The 17,219-nt window shown below is 40.8% G+C and overlaps 2 protein-coding genes across 4 annotated transcripts in view; one reads left to right on the plus strand and one right to left on the minus strand.

Annotated features, from left to right (window-relative positions):
- LOC145440980 (amine sulfotransferase-like) overlaps positions 1–4,091 on the minus strand; it is a 36,119-nt gene extending 32,028 nt beyond the window's left edge. For 2 of the 3 annotated variants that reach the window (XM_080318766.1, XM_080318767.1), the window contains exons 1-6: positions 3,722–4,091; positions 3,535–3,648; positions 3,363–3,472; positions 3,112–3,253; positions 2,929–3,047; positions 2,713–2,869 (exon numbers count right to left, since the gene is read on the minus strand). In XM_080318766.1, the coding sequence (XP_080174892.1) occupies positions 2,713–2,869; positions 2,929–3,047; positions 3,112–3,253; positions 3,363–3,472; positions 3,535–3,648; positions 3,722–3,941 (862 nt within the window). In that variant the 5' untranslated portion in view covers positions 3,942–4,091. The remainder of the gene's footprint in view (positions 1–2,712; positions 2,870–2,928; positions 3,048–3,111; positions 3,254–3,362; positions 3,473–3,534; positions 3,649–3,721) is intronic. The other variant, XM_080318765.1, reaches the window with a different exon arrangement.
- An 8,657-nt stretch (positions 4,092–12,748) lies between these two features.
- Positions 12,749–15,291, plus strand: LOC145440995 (amine sulfotransferase-like). The gene is made up of 7 exons (XM_080318782.1): positions 12,749–13,110; positions 13,182–13,295; positions 13,358–13,467; positions 13,589–13,730; positions 13,793–13,911; positions 13,974–14,130; positions 14,760–15,291. The coding sequence occupies exons 1-7, from the start codon at positions 12,888–12,890 to the stop codon at positions 14,870–14,872; spliced, it is 978 nt and encodes a 325-aa protein (XP_080174908.1). The 5' UTR covers positions 12,749–12,887; the 3' UTR covers positions 14,873–15,291.
- The last annotated feature ends 1,928 nt before the right edge of the window (positions 15,292–17,219 follow it).

A 17,219-nucleotide genomic window follows, 5' to 3' on the forward strand; every position in this document is an offset into this window, starting at 1 on the left:
GGTAACGGCTACCCCCAACACATCATCAAGAGTTCTGTGGACAGAAAACTCAGTAATTTCAATCCCAACAAATCACAAAACACGAACACACGGTCTGAGGAAAATGTATATATACATTTGCCGTGGCTGGGCCCCATCTCTTCCCGGTTTGAAAAGCAATTGATTTCTGCTGTAAATCGCTGTTACGATAACGTAAAAACTAATGTTGTGTTTACCACCAAACAATTGCTTCCTGCAACGCGCAAAGATGTTCTTCCTGCTTTTCAACAAAGCAATATAGTCTATGATTTCAAGTGCCACTGTGATTGTCGGTACGTGGGAAGAACAACTCAGCGCTTGCAGGAACGCATCAAACAACATGTCCCCAGCGTTATTAGATCACGCATATTGGACTCTCGCGAAGACGCAGCCGTAACTGATCTCCGATTACTAGAACGTAATCAGGCCATGGCTATGAACTCTGCCATCGGCAAGCATTTGGCTGAGAATGCAACTTGCGCTAAAAACTATCGCGATGAAAGATTTTCGATATTAGGTAGAGGCCGCACTAATTTCCATTTGTCTGCACTGGAATCGACTTATATTAAAATCCACCGACCGCGCTTGTGTCAGCAGAAGGAATTTTTAGTGAATCTGAAAATTGTCCACTAGCTGCGCTCGCGGTTTGCCTGTATTTCATGTTGTTTGTTTCTATGACGTCATAATTGGTTGTATGCAATGTAGCTAGATGCATGTTTTTGAAATTCTCCATTTGCTGACGATTGCCCTTGAAAAGTGTCAGCTCGAAAAGCTTCGGGTTTTAATATGAATATATTATTAAAATGTATATTAAAGTTCTGTACCCCAAAGAGTCTCTTCAAATACTAGTAGTCTATATGTCACCATGTACAAGAATTCATTGTGACGTCACAGATACAAACGTCCATTTGTGTCGGTACGAGTGTTTGGCTAGCTGCTTGCCTGTGTGGACAACGTTGAGACAATACTTGCTAATTCTGCTTGTCACTGTTTATACTGATCGCTTTTAATGGTGGCATAACGAATGGGTAGTTTCTCATGCTCATCCCTTCACCAAGTCAAATTAACAAAGAAGTGCAATCCGTTTAACATGGAATGGTTGTCGGAGCATGTGAAAACGGAAGACAAAACTAGGTACGCCCGAAGACGTTTAACTATTTTTTAGGGGTGCTACATTTTCCAATACACCAGGCTCGAACAGCCCAACCGGTCAATCTGATTACGTGAGGAGAGAGAGCATAAAAATTGATAGCAATATACCGACTCAATCATGAATTATAGAAATTTTTCGCGCTTCGCGCGATCAGGCGCCACACCCACTAAACGGACACCGTATTTAGATGCTAAGCAGCGGCAAAAAGCGCATAGACCGAGGGGGGCTGGGGGACGTAGCCCCCCATAAGGTTGATTTATCAGCCTATGTTGCTGGTTGCACACTGTTGTCCAAGGGCCTGCGCAGTGAGTCGGCGTGTTTTCGAAAACTCGTGAAAAATTATAGGAAACATTGAATGTATAGGTTGCCAATCATCGACGACGGAACGTAAAATATTATTAGGGAATCATTACGGAATCACAATATAAGCTCGTGACATGTAAAACTAGTGTTGTAACGCACTGCAGTAATATAATCTGCAAAATTACATAAAACAAAGGTATTGACCCATTGGAATATATCTTAGAATACAATTTTACATCGCTTTCATCATCAGGGATTTTGCGACAGCGGATCTTCAAATCTCCGATTCCCCCGCATATGTGTGGGTCATACTCAATAGCTTCATTAGCCAACATGAGGGTGTCCGTATCCATTCTTTTATTAGAGATAACCAGAATAAATGAAGGTACAATGCCCGTTGGAGGCAGGCATGTCGTAACATCGCTCCAAGACGAGCTACATATTTTTGAATTACAGTGATGCTTATGTCAAATAGATATTGCTCTGGGGTAGAGGTCGACCGATTATCGACATGGCCGATTATCGAGGCCGATATTTAGAGCTTTTCCGATTATCGATATCGGCCTATGAAGGCCGATATCGTGGCCGATATTTTATATTTAAAAAAAATTCAAAAATTTCGGAAATTCAATGCTCCGTGTTCTCAATCTCAAGAAATCGACGACGCAAAGGGCGATATATGACAGATTTACCCTTGCAGGACGAGTTTAACTGGGTGAGCATGCAGAGAAACTAGATGCTTCCTGCACTACAATCTACCTTTTCTGGACTGATCTGCAATTCTGTATCATATTTTGCTTTTTGGGTTATCCCAAATTTCATCGAATGTGCACAATTAAGCAATAATTCTTTTCAATTTCAGTTTTCTCGTTTGTTGTTCAGCTTTCTGTGGCATGAACAAGTGCCATCTTGCCTAATATATAATATTTTTGGTGAAATTGTTCTCTGCTCCTTCCATATTAATATCGACCTATGATATCGGTATCGGCCTTGTGAGTGAGCCGATATATCGGTATCGGTATCGGCCTGTAAAAATCAATATCGGTCGACCTCTACTCTGGGGTCGCCGAGACGGAAATTCAATACCAATGACTACAACAAGAACGCTAATTAAGCGGATACTTTCGGCGGTTCATTTATTGAAGCTAAGCAAGTTTATATGTTTGCAAATCTGACTCTAAAGGGGTCAGTGCCTCACATAGTATCAACCTCACCGCACGTGACTGGTTTCATATTACCTTTACGAACATTCATCTTCAAAAAGCCAGATTTTTCTGTCGTTGCTTCGTTTTTCATGGCGGAAACGGTGCACCTTTCCGTCACTCTTTTGACGTCATCATCGCTCAACTCAACTTCAAGGAACTTTGCAATTCTGAGGACTTCTTTCGGAAAGTCCTATAATTGTGAACCGCATATCGAAAACTATCAGTAATCAATTGATCATCAATATCTACCTTCTTCATGGATTCGTACTCAACCGGTAATACATCGTTGTTGGATTTGACGTGTTCCATCCATCCGATTACATGATCTGGATACCATTCTCCTTTTGCTAGCCCCGTCGGGTGTTCACCTGCAATATTTCGGATGTGGCTCGTGTATATTCAACATATAGAAACACAATTATGCCGTCATACCGGCGATGTATTTGGCGAAGAATTCGTTCCAATCCTTGCCGAGCAATTTCGCTTTCTGCTCCGTCGTCATGTGTGGAATCTTGTTGGCGAAATGGTACCATGACACTGCCTGGTCTTTTGGGTTTCGGTACACGTATATCACCTAAATTACAATGCTGGCTATTCATCAGGATGCAACATGAGCGTTGTGCGTATATAGGAATATTGAAGTCAGGGACACAGAAAACTAGTAGACAACCGACGAACAACACCTTGGATTTGCTCTCTCTGACTTTGTCGAAATTGAAAAGATCTGCTGAAATATGAGTGGCGAAGAAGTTACGGGGTGTCGGAAGATGAGGCAGGATGTCGAATTTTTTCTCTGCAATAATGTGGCAGCGGTGATGCGAATGCCAATGCTTGTTTCTTCCCAAACGCACTCACTTGAACCCAGCTCCAACAAATGAAATGGCATAGGAATAGACCTTGACTTGTTCAGCACAGCTTCGTCGTGACCGAATAAAATCTGACGAACGATCTCGATGCACCATGCGGTTCCTACAAAAAACATAGCGCGAGCATAACCAGCAAGTTACGCAAAGTTTTCTGCATAATATTATACTTGGTATACCTGTTTTCGGGTAGCTGGAAACGATCACCGAGTTTTGCGGCATAGCCCAGTCGCCCATGACGTATTCTATGCATTCTGCTGAAAACCCGGGCATGAATTCCTTGCCTTTGTAGTGCATAGGTTCTTGGCCATTCCCAGCCTGCATATTCTTTAAAGAGTTATTCATTTCTTCCAGCAGGCCATTCATTGTTTCGCTGGGAATATCGTCTCTTCCTGCCATCTTCGCTTTTCAGTTGAATTATTCTGCGTCGCAGTTTACTATGCTATACCGTTACTACTGAAGTAAGTGCTCGAAGTCAAGCTTTTATATAGTTGTTGCGATGAAATACCAAAGCATCGACCAATCGCCTGGCATCTGACTAACCAACTAATTCAGTTTTCTTCTATCGTTTCATAGAATGAAAAAGTTCACAATCGTAAGTAGGTGAAAGTTCATATGTCGTCGCGAGACAGGTCACGCGAAGGTGCGTGGCAGCGAGTTAACCGCGCGGAACTTCACGTGAACTGCGTTCTGTTTTTAGACATTCAAGATATTTGATAACAGATAACAGGATGCGATGGTTGTTCGTGGGTCTATGTCAGGGGTCACCAACACGCGGCCTGCGAGGTCATATTATGCGGCTCTCGATCCGATTTGAAATTTTGTAAGAACGCTTGGTAAAGCATTTTGAAATGATGGGACTGATTTCAGTTTAAGCATAACACTAAGCTTTTTTGCTGTGTCCAATATCACTATTCCTGACAATTCTGCCGCCCTGATTTGATTGATTTTTTTGTGGCTGTTTTATTGAACAACCATGTGCATTGTACATAAACCGGACATAGTTTTTCGCATCCAGAGACTACTCTATATATCCGTAATGATACTCATAGGATACATATGCTCGTATTATGGATGATTGCGATTTGACTCAACATTAGGGCTGATCGAAATCGAGTATATCTGAATGATTCGATTCTAAATTGAGGATTAGGCTTTCTAGTTAAGTATTCGAGTTTCACACATTATTGAAATCACAACTGCATAAATAACATGGAAAATTCAAAAATCCACACTTTATGCGACCACAAAAATATAATGCCCGTTCTCCACCCTGACTTGGACTAGGACTTGACTCTGTGGTGACTTGAAAATGACTCGACTTGACTCGAGTCAATACTGTGAAAATGAGATTGACTTGTGACCTGGTTACAATCCTGCCCCAGCCCCACTGTGATGATCCGTAATTAGGCAATCATTGCTTTCCTCTGATTGCTTCTGTTGCAAGTTACATTGTCGCCATTGTCTTGTCATTCTATCCTTTTCTGTTCTGCGGTATGCTGTGTTCTGTTGTATGCTGCTTAAAGCCACATTGGTTACATTTACTTCAATAACACTTCAGGTAGTTATGTCAACGCGATAGTCAGTATACGACACCTATATACTTATAATGTCTCGGAACGGGTTAGTGGCGATTCTAGCGACCCATTGTTGCCAGTGAGGTTGAGCATTTTCAACTTTGCGATGGAGATTTGCAGTATTGAGTTGATGCGATACGCTGAAGCACCTTGATTGGCATGGTCGTCCTTCATCGTATGTTGTTTTATTGTTTTTATTATTAGCAAAACCATATAAAATAAAAAAAGAATCAGAGGCAAATTGATTTTTACCATAACCCTAGCCTAGACCGAGACGCTTAAAAATCTACATCGGGCTCCCCAAAAGACCAAGCTTTATGAAGAGATCGTTTTCCAGCAAGTACCGCGTCTTGCTAACCCTGATATCGATTCTTTGGTGTTGAGTGGGTGGCCAATCTGCAACAGTAAAAGAAAAATTATGCGGCCGTCGACACTACATTAATTTATGAAGGATGTGTTGGCGCATGGCGACCGTGAAGACGCAAATTGAATTTACGAACTGACTCCCTAATTTAAGAAAGGTTCAAATTATTCTTCAAATTTTCTTCGCGCTACGCGCGGTTCAATGCGAGTTGATTTTCGATTTTCATACAGTACTGTCCTTTATAATCTGACATTGGTCCTCCCAAAGATGCAGCACAGAATTAATAAGTTATTCCCTACATTTTTGAAGACACCCCCTGCATCAACGCTACCAGGGAATCTGATCACATGGGCTGAGAAAGGATAAATATTTGATAGTAATATGTGAAACTATACCAATATTTCAGACTAAATTCACTCATGAATATGAAACAATTTTAGCGCTACGCGCGACTACAAAACGTATCTACTACTCGAGATTTCAGTTCGCATATAGTAAGCCGTCAAATTGCCAATAGCCTACTGATACAAACATATCGCTGATTGAAGATGTTTGCAAAAATTCATTTTCTCCAATGATATAAATAACCGCGACTTCAAAATAACTTCAAGATGGGCTGCGACATGAAAATGACGATGCTGGGCTTTATATGTTCGTTAAAAATCTGTTTCCCAATTTTGGTGCCATGTATGTTGCGATCATACTCAATGGTGTCGTCGGATGTATTCGGCGTTATTATTACATTCACCACCACCTATCTTTGTGGAAATGGATTTTCGGCACTCGTTCATATCAAATCAACGACGCGGATTAATATCTACATACATAGTAGGCCTATAATGTTATTTTCAAGAAAAGTCATTCTGCTTCTGTTTATTACTACCCTATACGGGTAATATTTGCACAAGACAGGGGACGATTGCACGATAATCGAGATAACGTTGAACTAAATTTGAACTGGGGGGTCCGCGGGGGTCCGTGACGATCCTAAGGGGGTCCCCGATGTACCAGGTGTTCTGCATATGATACAACGTACTAGCCGGTATGGGGACTGATCTAAAATCATGGCTGTTGCACCTGGTTCAGCATACGGAAGTGTCGTCGGAGGCGTCGATCCGTAGCAGTTTTGGGTAGATAGGATGGTCTATACGAGCTATTTTATCGTAATGACTCTTACGACTTTCACTCATTCCTACCCCTCATTATGTGTATATTTACCAGATATACTGCGACTAAGACAGTAATAGAACAATTCAAAAAATATAGTGGTCTGATTCCGTATTTCCAAATTTAGTTCGTTCATGTTCTAGCATTGCTCGATTCAGCCTCTGTTACGCGAGGGAATATTATTTACTGTAGCTCGTCGGTCCACTGGAATCAGCGGTGGAATTCCAGACACGCGACGCGTTACACCACAGATCTTCAATAAAATAATCTGTTTTGAACTTTCACCTACATAAATGTAGCCGTCGGACCGCAATTGAAATACCCATTTTAAATTGCGTCAGGGCGATGAAATGAACTTTTACGATCATTTATCGATACTTATCGTCAGGCCGTGTTATTTTTGGCATATGCCAAAACTGCCAAAAATAGCTTCTTTTTGGCATTTTTCAATTTTTATTTTTGGCAGTTTTGGCATCGACCTCTAAATAGATACTTTCAGACTCGAATTAGTCATAAAAACGCTTTATTTGGGTCAGTTTATCAAAAGAGACCAAAAAATGTGCAACATCCACTTATAATCAGTACCAACAAACAATAAGAAGAAGAAAAAAACTAGCGATTACATAGGTTAATAATATCAAACGAAACCACAAAATGTGCAGTATCCATTCGGAATCGGTGCCAATAAGCAAAAATAATGAGAATCCTAACAAACACGCTCAACACCTGATTGTTACAGCTTTTGAATAGACTTAAATTGTTTTCACTGTAACAGTGCTTCCAAACTCAGGTCAGCAAAGTTTCTCCTGAATTAATTTTTCGCCCAACGAATCTGGGAAATATCGGCTTCAACAGTAGCCGTTGAGGGAAAGAATGTTGCCAGTCCTCCACAAACGGTTTTCAGAGCTTCAAAATTTCGGAGGGCAGAACCGTCTTCCAAGCATCATGAAAAGAGATCACTGCGCTAGTGCCATCGATCTCATCGCGGAAAGAATTTTCTTCCCGATACTTTTCCAGGAGTTCCCTGTGTTGTCTCTCAACACATTCTATTTTGTAGCGCGACCATCCCATCTCCATCAGTCTACCGATATATTTTAGGAGGACTTTTGTCACGTCAGATGACTTTAGTATTACCAACTCACATGGAAGAGTCCTGGGAAGGTTAGCTTGTTTAAGAACATTAACGCAACAAGACTGTCTGGCAAAACGAGACTGCAGCTCAGAAATAGGCGGACTGTTTGTTAGGTCACAATGTTCAACTCAATGCAAAAATCGTGGTTGAATTTGGAGGTTCCAGATCCATGAGCAGAATACAATTTATATTTTAGTAATCAGTACAGCGGCAGCTTTCCATTGATACCTGTTTTATCAAATTTAGCGCTCGGCAAGCCGGTCAAAAATGGCCGTAAAATTGCCTTTGGACAAATGGAATGTATGACGTAAACCAAATGAAGTCAGCCGTTCAATCTCTCTGTGCCCACTACATTTAGGACACCATGCTTTCTCCCCTAATGGGTGGGCTGGACCCATAGAGTAAGAAACCTGCCCTTCACACACGCTCTTCTCGATTTTAATGCGGTCCTGTTAACACAACACCATGAAAGAAATACACTATTGGCAAGCCGTGTTATTTTTGGCATATGCCAAAAATTAGTTATTTTTGGCATTTTCGAAATTTTAATTTTGGCAGTTTTGGCATCTGGCTCCTGAAATGCCAAAAATAACACGGCCTGCTTATCGTGGTCACAGTATGAACAGATATGATGCATATTCCGTGGGAAGTCGATTTTGCCGAGCATGTAAATATAATGTGCAATTTTTCCCTGAAAGTCGATAGACCCGTTGCGATACAGATAGCTGGGCCACCTTTCCACCCAAAAGTATTACGGAACGATGACTTACACTTCCGTATGCTAATTCAGGAGCAATAGCCATGATTGTAGCCCGGCGCATATATGCTACCACAGGGTACCGCCTGCAGTAACAGTTGGAGAATGGTTCTCAACCTTGACGCAGGCGTTCCGGAGGGGTGGCTTTTGGTTTTCGAGGAGACAGGAATACTTGGGAATGGGCGAAATGTGGGTGCTGGGATTTTATGGAGCGCTGGAGAAAGATGGTAGCCTAGCAATATTCCAATATAGTTCTACTTGAAAACAATCTTTTCACCAAGATTATCAAATATCCACATTTTTCGTCGCTTTTCGCGCGAAATATACTGACTCTAAGCTATATGTTTTCACGAATACAGAGGTATACAATTAAATAGTATATTCATATTGAAATGAACCCGAATATTTTCGGCTGACACTCGTCAGGGGTAATCGTCAGCAACTAGTAGAGAATTGGAAAGAACATTGTATATCAACAATCGTATCACAAAATATGACGTCACCAGCATGAAATTTCGAATGAGAGAGCGTTCAGTGTACTATTTTTAGGTGGTACACGAACTCCTTTTGTTGACAGAGTTTTGGTTGGTCCAAGAAGCTCGTCGAATACAGAGGTCATTAATATTCATGCATAATGTGAGTTGTGTGCTTCACGTGCGCATTGTAATGCTGTATAGTCGCACCTCTCTTAACAAAATGATATTTAAGCGGGAAACGTGTCCTAATCTGAGAAAGTGAGCGATTACCAATTCTGGGAAGGAAAGCGGATTGTTCGTAGACCCACTTAAGGAGCTTTCTCTCCAGAAAATTAACTCAATATCCTCGTATTTAGGAGTTACAGAATCAACTTATTAGTATATTTCTTCATCTTTATCTCGATCATCTGACAACACAAAACATGCACGTTGTATAATATGGTCTGGATGATATTGTTGGATTATATGCTTGTTGAAGGTAATGGATACAGCATTCCCACCATTTTCCGAAATAAAAGTCCATGTGAGTATATTTTTCAATAGTTGTATACCACATTAGTAATCAGACATAGCAAAAAACTAAATTACAGACTTCACGGTATAGCCAATGGCAGAAGTGTAGTCGAGCTGTGTACATTATGCCCGAGCCCGTCTAACACGCATCGCATCCTGTTGTCTGTAATTTAACCTCCGTAATTGTCGTAATCTTAAAACGACAGTTGAACGTTCTCGGAGAATTCTGCGTGCTTCCTTCGCTTCCACGCAAATGCCTGCGACGTGTCTCGCTGCGAAGCAGTGAACTTTCACCTACTTATGAGCGATTCCAGTGAAGTAAACGATATTGGATTGATAGAAACGAGTTATTCATGAAAACATTTGCGCAGTAATAGATATATGTAACATAGCCATCTCATAAACGGCGCATTTGCAGCACTCTTGAACAGTATCTGTTTTGAACTAACTCAACTACGCGGCCAAGCTTGATATGTTATTTCAGGCCATGCGCATTATAATTAAGTTATACAACATCAAATTATGGACATTTCACTGAACAATATTTTGCTACTATTACGCAGTCTACGTCGTTGCAGTGATGTGAGGCTTATCCATTAGTTGCTTCATTATCTTTCCTCTGCTCTCCCATAGGGTCGTATAGGATCCCTGGCTATTTCTCCTGGTCAAAAACTGAGTCGACCACAGGGATGGTACCACATAATGATACTTCTACTTGAAAAACTGTTACTAGTGAAAAGTAAGTGTGAAAAGTAAGTAAGTCACGAAATATAAGGCGAAGTAGATGATGCCTAGCCGAAAATTATATTTACCACAGAAAGTCGTACCTGTGGTGAAAATCACTTGAGTACTTCAAAAACGTGTGGGTACTTCATCATTGACCAATGGACAGTGACCACCTCTACTGAGAATATATGTATAGTCAGAGAGGTTGTCTGCATTCAACTGAAATCCATAAAATACATTCATTTGTTTGTTCGTTATCGAAACGACTTGGTCAAGTCAATCAAACTCATACCGATAGCCTACAAATATATAGTAAAAATGTAAACACAATTGCACACTGAATAAGAATGTCATTGCCATGGTGCACATGACCTGAATAGACAAAAAACGCCACCGTGGTGTTTGTTATTGTTATTATTATTATTATCAATCACGATTTTTAAGTGGTGCGTGTCGCCGTTTCCGCATGCGGCCAGTAACACCGCTTTGTACGGCCCGCTAAAGCCTAAAGAAATGTGAAAATATTGATAAAATGCGTACTAAAAATCGAATTACTGTGGGTACTTGATTAAACTTTTTCTCAATATATTTCAACATGGTAATGATAAGTTACATTGTTACCGTAGTATTTTTATTTCGTTGAGAGCGCGATAGCCGAGCCCGTGCATTTTGAAAGGTTTCAATGTCTAAACATCACATAAAGTGGAACGTAAATGACGGCGAGTGTGATTTTAGATTAACAACACGAGCAAGTTTCAGTGCTGTACTTGGGAAAACCGATTCGCAAGTGTGTTAGATAGATTCCTTCTTCGTATGTCTAGTTATATAGGCCTAATTCATATATTGTGGAAGCGTATTTAAAGGTAAAATGGTCATGATTATGATGCTGTCAGAGTGTCAGCATTGTGTGTCCTGCTGGAGTTGAACCAAAAGTACAATCAGCAAATCTGTGAACAGATTGCTGCTAACTGACTGCAATTTTCATCCAGTTCTAGCAATCGGGACAACTGACTTTCATTCCTAATTTTGACGAGCAACGACCAGCTTATATATTGTCATCAATGTTTGTGACGCGCGAACGTTATCATCAAATCAATGTTTGTTTTGTTTTAAATATACAAATACATATATATTATTTCCATGTCGTCGGTCACTCTGTAATCACTATCACTATATAACAATATTGGGTTTAGGCTTAATATCCCAATTTTATATATAGTGCTGCCCGCGAGCTAAAAGGTCTGCTCACCCCTGGTCTAACCATGCACTTTCACCGGAGGGTCACACATGATATTAACATTCTAATCAGAATAGTCTCCACAGAATAAGATTCGTGTCATTCTGACCACGAGACGTTGCGAGAAAAGATCGAACAAATTTGTTTAATCGTTATGACGTGGTATATTCAAATGATGTCATATTAATCGAGGCCCAAAGGCTAAATTTATGTAGGTGAAAGTTCAAAACTTATTATCATATCGGAAATTTGTGCTGCGCATTAAACCGTGTGACTGAAATCTGCTGATGTTTGTGGTATTCATTGTGTGTTTCGACTGCAATGGTCATTTACACCAGACCGCAAAGTTTTGTTTTGATTCCGTATCCGCCGACTTGTAGCACGGCCCACTTCTAGGCTAATTGATCCAAATCACGCGTATTAAGAATTTGAGATACGAAGTTTCGAGTAATATCGCGAGTCCGTCTGAAAATTACTTGGAATATACGTAATCGATTACAGTCGGTCACCATATAGATGGACTTTATAACGAATATAACGAATATACCATGTAACAGACGTTACAAAATGCGCAATGCGAGAACATGAGACGACTAAATTGGCGAATGCGGAATCAGTATAACGCTTAGTGTCTTCTAGTATGCATACACATTACACAATCGTCGGAGCAGCATGCTCCCTAAGGAAAATGGCAACTCACATTCCAGCAGACAGGCAGTGCAATTCGATCAATGTACGAGAATGCAACATCGAGATACTAAATCGTCGATTATACATACCCCGATATCGGACTTCGTGATTAGTATGTGCTCAAATAAATCACGATGAAATACCAGCATTGTGATTAAGTTGCTGTACATTTATTGTATACTTAAACCCCAAGGACCCAAGGTAGTCAGATAGTGGCATTGACATATCGCATCATTTCGTGAACAAGATTCGAAAAATGAAATTGCTAGGCAATGATTGCAGCGAATCCTTTCCCTAATATTTTGCTGGTATGACGTCATAAATGTGTTTTACGCAGATCCGAAATATTGCAGCTGGACTAGCAAAAGTAGAATGATACATCCAAATCATGTGTTCGAATGGATGGACTCTCTCCGCTTGTTTGCTTCCACGTAACTCTGTGTGACGTGTTCGATCACCAGCGAGTTTCACCAGCTTATATAAATATGAACTTTCACCTACTTAACTGCTAACAACCTAATTATGTAATGATATGCAAGTTCGAATGATTGGAGAGAACAGGGTAATGGGTGGGTTGCCGATCAGGCTTCATGCGATTGGTCGATGCTTTGGTACAAAGTCACTTCACCAACGCTATATAAGTTAAACGTCGAGCGAGTAGTTCCCGGAATCAGATTTCAAAGCAGAATTGAACAGATCTGCGAAAATGGCGCAAAGTAACGGCACTGTCAGCAGCGACATGATTCAGAGAATGCTAGAAGAAATGAATAACTCCCTAAAGAATATGCAGGCTGGTAATGGATTAGAAATCACGCAATATAAAGGCAAGGAATTCATGCCAGGGTTTTCTGTGGAATGCGTGGAACACGCGATGGGCGAGTGGACCATGCCTCAAAATTCAGTGATCGTTTCCAGTTATCCCAAGACAGGTGAATATTCTCTCATGTTGTTGTTGAGTATTATTTGATTGTAAATCAAGTACGCTCCGTTGTTTTTGCAGGAACCGCTTGGTGTATGGAGATCGTTCGACAGATTTTGTTCGGCCACGACGAGGCTGTGCTAAACAAATCGAAGTCTATCCCGATACCAGTTCATCTGTTGGAGTTGGGCTCAAGTGAGGGCGTGTACCAGGAAACAAGTACTGACATCCACACAAATTTTGTCGCATTTTTACAGAGAAAAAATTCGACTTCCTGCCTCATCTCCCGATTCCCCGCAAATTCTTCGCCACTCACATTGCAGCAGATCTTTTCAACTTCGACAAAGTCAGAGAAAGCAATTCCAAGGTACTCCTAGCCGGCTGTCTACTATTTTCCGATGTCCCTGACAAGGACTTCATTATTCCGATGGGCATACGCTTATTGCACATATTAGATCCCGACAACTACAACCAGTAATGTAATTTAGGTGATATACGTGTATCGAAACCCCAAGGACCAGGCAGTGTCATGGTACCATTTCGCCAACAAGATTCCGAACATGACGAGAGAGCAGAAAGAGAAAGTGCTAGGCAAGGAATGGAACGAATTCTTTGCCAAATACGTTGCTGGTATGACGGCATAAGTGTGTATAGTAGTTGAATGCACACGAGTCATGTCCAAAACATTGCAGGCGAACACCCGACGGGGCTAGCTAAAGGAGAATGGTATCCGGATCATGTGATTGGATGGATGGAACACGTCAAATCCGACGAGAATGTTTTGTCGGTTGAGTACGAATCCCTGAAGAAGGTGAACGCGAAGCTATTGTTGATGATTAAGCATGGATTCCAATATACTGTTCACAATCATAGGATTTTCCGAAAGAAGTTTGCAGAATTGCCAAGTTCCTTGAAGTTGAATTGAGCGCTGATGACGTCAAAAGAGTGACGGAAAATTGCACCGTTTCCGCCATGAAAAGCGAGGCGACGTCAGATAAGACTGGATTTTTGAAGATGAACGTCCGTAAAGGTGACGTCAAACCCTTAACTATCTATCATATTACAATAATCATGGAGATACAGTCTAGAAATCGTATGATCATTACGATGTAGTTGGTGCTGGTGGTGTGTAGTCATTTTCGCCTGAAAGCAATGCAGTGAAACCGAAATATGGCTCCGTCGACGTACACTATCATAAACAGACCCAAAATATCTTTAACCAGGACTACATCCTTATGCAGCATTTTAACGGTCGGCGGTCATCATCATCAGAACGCCCATTGCGTATCAATGATCTATATATACTTGCTATAACTGTTAAACCGACGACGATTTCGAGGGTTGCAGCCACTTCATATCGTATAGGCTACGTCAACTATATCGGGTGCAAATCGGCCGTATGTTCATACTACATGTTTTTTGCAAAAGTATTTGGACAATTATGGCGTGATTATACAACGTTTGAAATTTTATTTTAAAGGCATTTGGTTAAAACACTGCTTAAAATATGTTTTAAACAAAGTGTTTTAAAACACTGTTGATTTTTAAAGCAACCCCAGTTAATGTTGTCTATTCTTGAGACGTGTGCCTGGTAGGTCATTTCGATGTCGTAGCCTTATAGTCTGTTCTCCGATTAACTCCCTCTTGTCTCGATAACAGGCGAAGTGGGAGGCTGGAAGGACCAGTTGACCGTGTCACAATCAGAATTAATCGATAAGGTGATGGAGGAAAAGATGACTGGGAAAGGAATCAGTTTTACTTATGTCCTATAAGGCTATACATGTTGAGATCTCTTTTTATTAATACTTCTTACAGTCCATATCAATGCTGATGTTAATGCATCTTTGGAGCTCCGCTTCCCGATCCAAATCAAAATTTAAGCTAGTTTTACTGAATCGATAGCCTTCGTACGTTAATATTAGCTATGGTCTTGTTTTTGACATAACGCACGTGTTTGACTTGCTATTCCTCGCTCACTTGGGTATAAAAATTATCATTCAGTGTGAACTGCGCTGCATGCAATGTGCAGGCATCATTTTATTATGCTTTTATACCAGTTTATATGTATTGTTGTGGTCGTGGTTGATAAGTGGCCGCATCAGCAGGCAGACTAGCCCCTTTGATGTTTTTTCACATTCTTGTCGTATTGTTAAAGTTATTAAATATATGAACTAAAATTCCATACCGGAAAGTTGTCATTCGATGGATTTACATCAGGCCAGACATGGGGTAATCGCGATTAGTAATCGTAATCGATTACGACGATTACAGCATTTTCAAGTAATCGTAATCGCAATCGATTACATTCGAAAAAAATCCGAAGTAATCGTAATCGTAATCGACTGCTTCCCATATCTAATCGATTTCTTTGTGAAAGAACGATTACTTTTTATTTGTACAAGGACTATGACATAAACTGAACATTCGTGAACAAGGAAGATGTATTATACCAGGTTCATGATAACACAAACGTCTGATTTTTAAATGCCATTGCTCATTATTACGTCAGAAGTAGCCTATTAGCTTTGCTAGTAGGGATGGTGTGAACTAGGGATGGCGTGAACCTCTGAAAGGTTCAGGTTCGTGTGAACGCGAACCTTTTTGAAAGGTTCTGTGTGAACACGAACGTGAACCTCGTGACGTCACGTGACGTCATATTGCTAATTCCAGCCCTATCTTCCAATGAAATGATAGCCTATACTAATGTAGACGAACCTAGCAACGACTCGGGCCACATAATGCCACAATGCCGAAGTACATATTGGCGTTTAAACGTCTCTAAATGTATCAACTGAGGCAATCAAAGGATATAATACTCCCATAAAATCAATATCTTTCGTCGCTTTGCCAACAATTTCGACGAGAACTTACCAGGGAATATAAGCTTACGCCTTAACGTTCTAGGCCAGACCGGACAATGTATTCAGCGTCTGAGTATTGCTTCATTGATATTGAGCAGAGTGTAAATCGGGTTTATACTTGCTACCGATAATACCCTATTAACAAGTTTTACAGCAGTAGCCAACACCTCAATCGCACGGATTTGGTTTTAATGATGCAGTAAAGATTTTTTGCATCAGAAAACGATATCAATTTGAATGAGCATCATTCTCTGACTACGTATTTCGCTCGTGATGTTGTGTGATTGCGGGTCAAACTCGCAGCACAGATGTCATTAAATATTCACAAACGGAAGGCTGGATATTTCGTGCAGACTTTTGTAACAAAGCAAGTATAACTTTTGAGATTGTCAAGGTGCATGCTCGTTTAGTGTTGATTATTTATGCTGCCAGCTCCATGCATAGAGTGGCCCGCAGTTGAAATGCAATAAATCTGTACCAAAGATGTTATAATGAAGTGAAAATTGTAATATATGAAAAAGGTTCACAGTGCGGAACCTACCAAGGTTCTGTTGTGAACGCGAACCTCTAAATTTCCGAGGTTCACACACAGAACGCGAACGTGAACCTCAAGTTCACACCATCCCTAGTGTGAACCTCTGAAAGGTTCAGGTTCGTGTGAACGCGAACCTTTTTGAAAGGTTCTGTGTGAACGCGAACGTGAACCTCATGACGTCACGTGACGTCATATTGCTACTTCCAACCCTACATTTCAGTGAAGTGATAGCCTATATTAATGCCCGTGATGCCTAGCGACGACTCGAGCCTCATAATGCCACAATGCTGACAAACGTCGCCCAATGTATCAACTGGGACAATCAAATGATATAATAATCCTTCCGTCGCTCTGCCAGCAATTTCGACGAGGACTTACAAGGGGATGTAAGCTTACGCCTTAACGGTCTAGGCCAGACCGGACAATGCATTCGGCGTCTGAGTATTGCTATGTTGATAATGTGCAGGGTGTAAAACGGGTTTATATACTTGCTACCGATATTACCCCATTAACTAGTTATACTGCAGTAGTCAACACCCTAATTGCACGGATTTGGTTTTTATGATACAATAAAGATATGAAGTCAACATTCACCATGGCCCCGTACGCCTCCTATATTTTTTTAAATCAGACAACGATATCAATTCCATTGATTGGTTGAAATCATCATTCGCTGTCTACATTTCGCTCTAGATCAGAGGTCTCAAACACGCGGCCCGCGGG

This window comes from Botryllus schlosseri, chromosome 6 (genome assembly GCF_051294905.1).
Source record: "Botryllus schlosseri isolate E-star chromosome 6, Bs_hap1, whole genome shotgun sequence".
In the NCBI taxonomy this organism is placed as follows: Eukaryota; Metazoa; Chordata; class Ascidiacea; order Stolidobranchia; family Styelidae; genus Botryllus; species Botryllus schlosseri.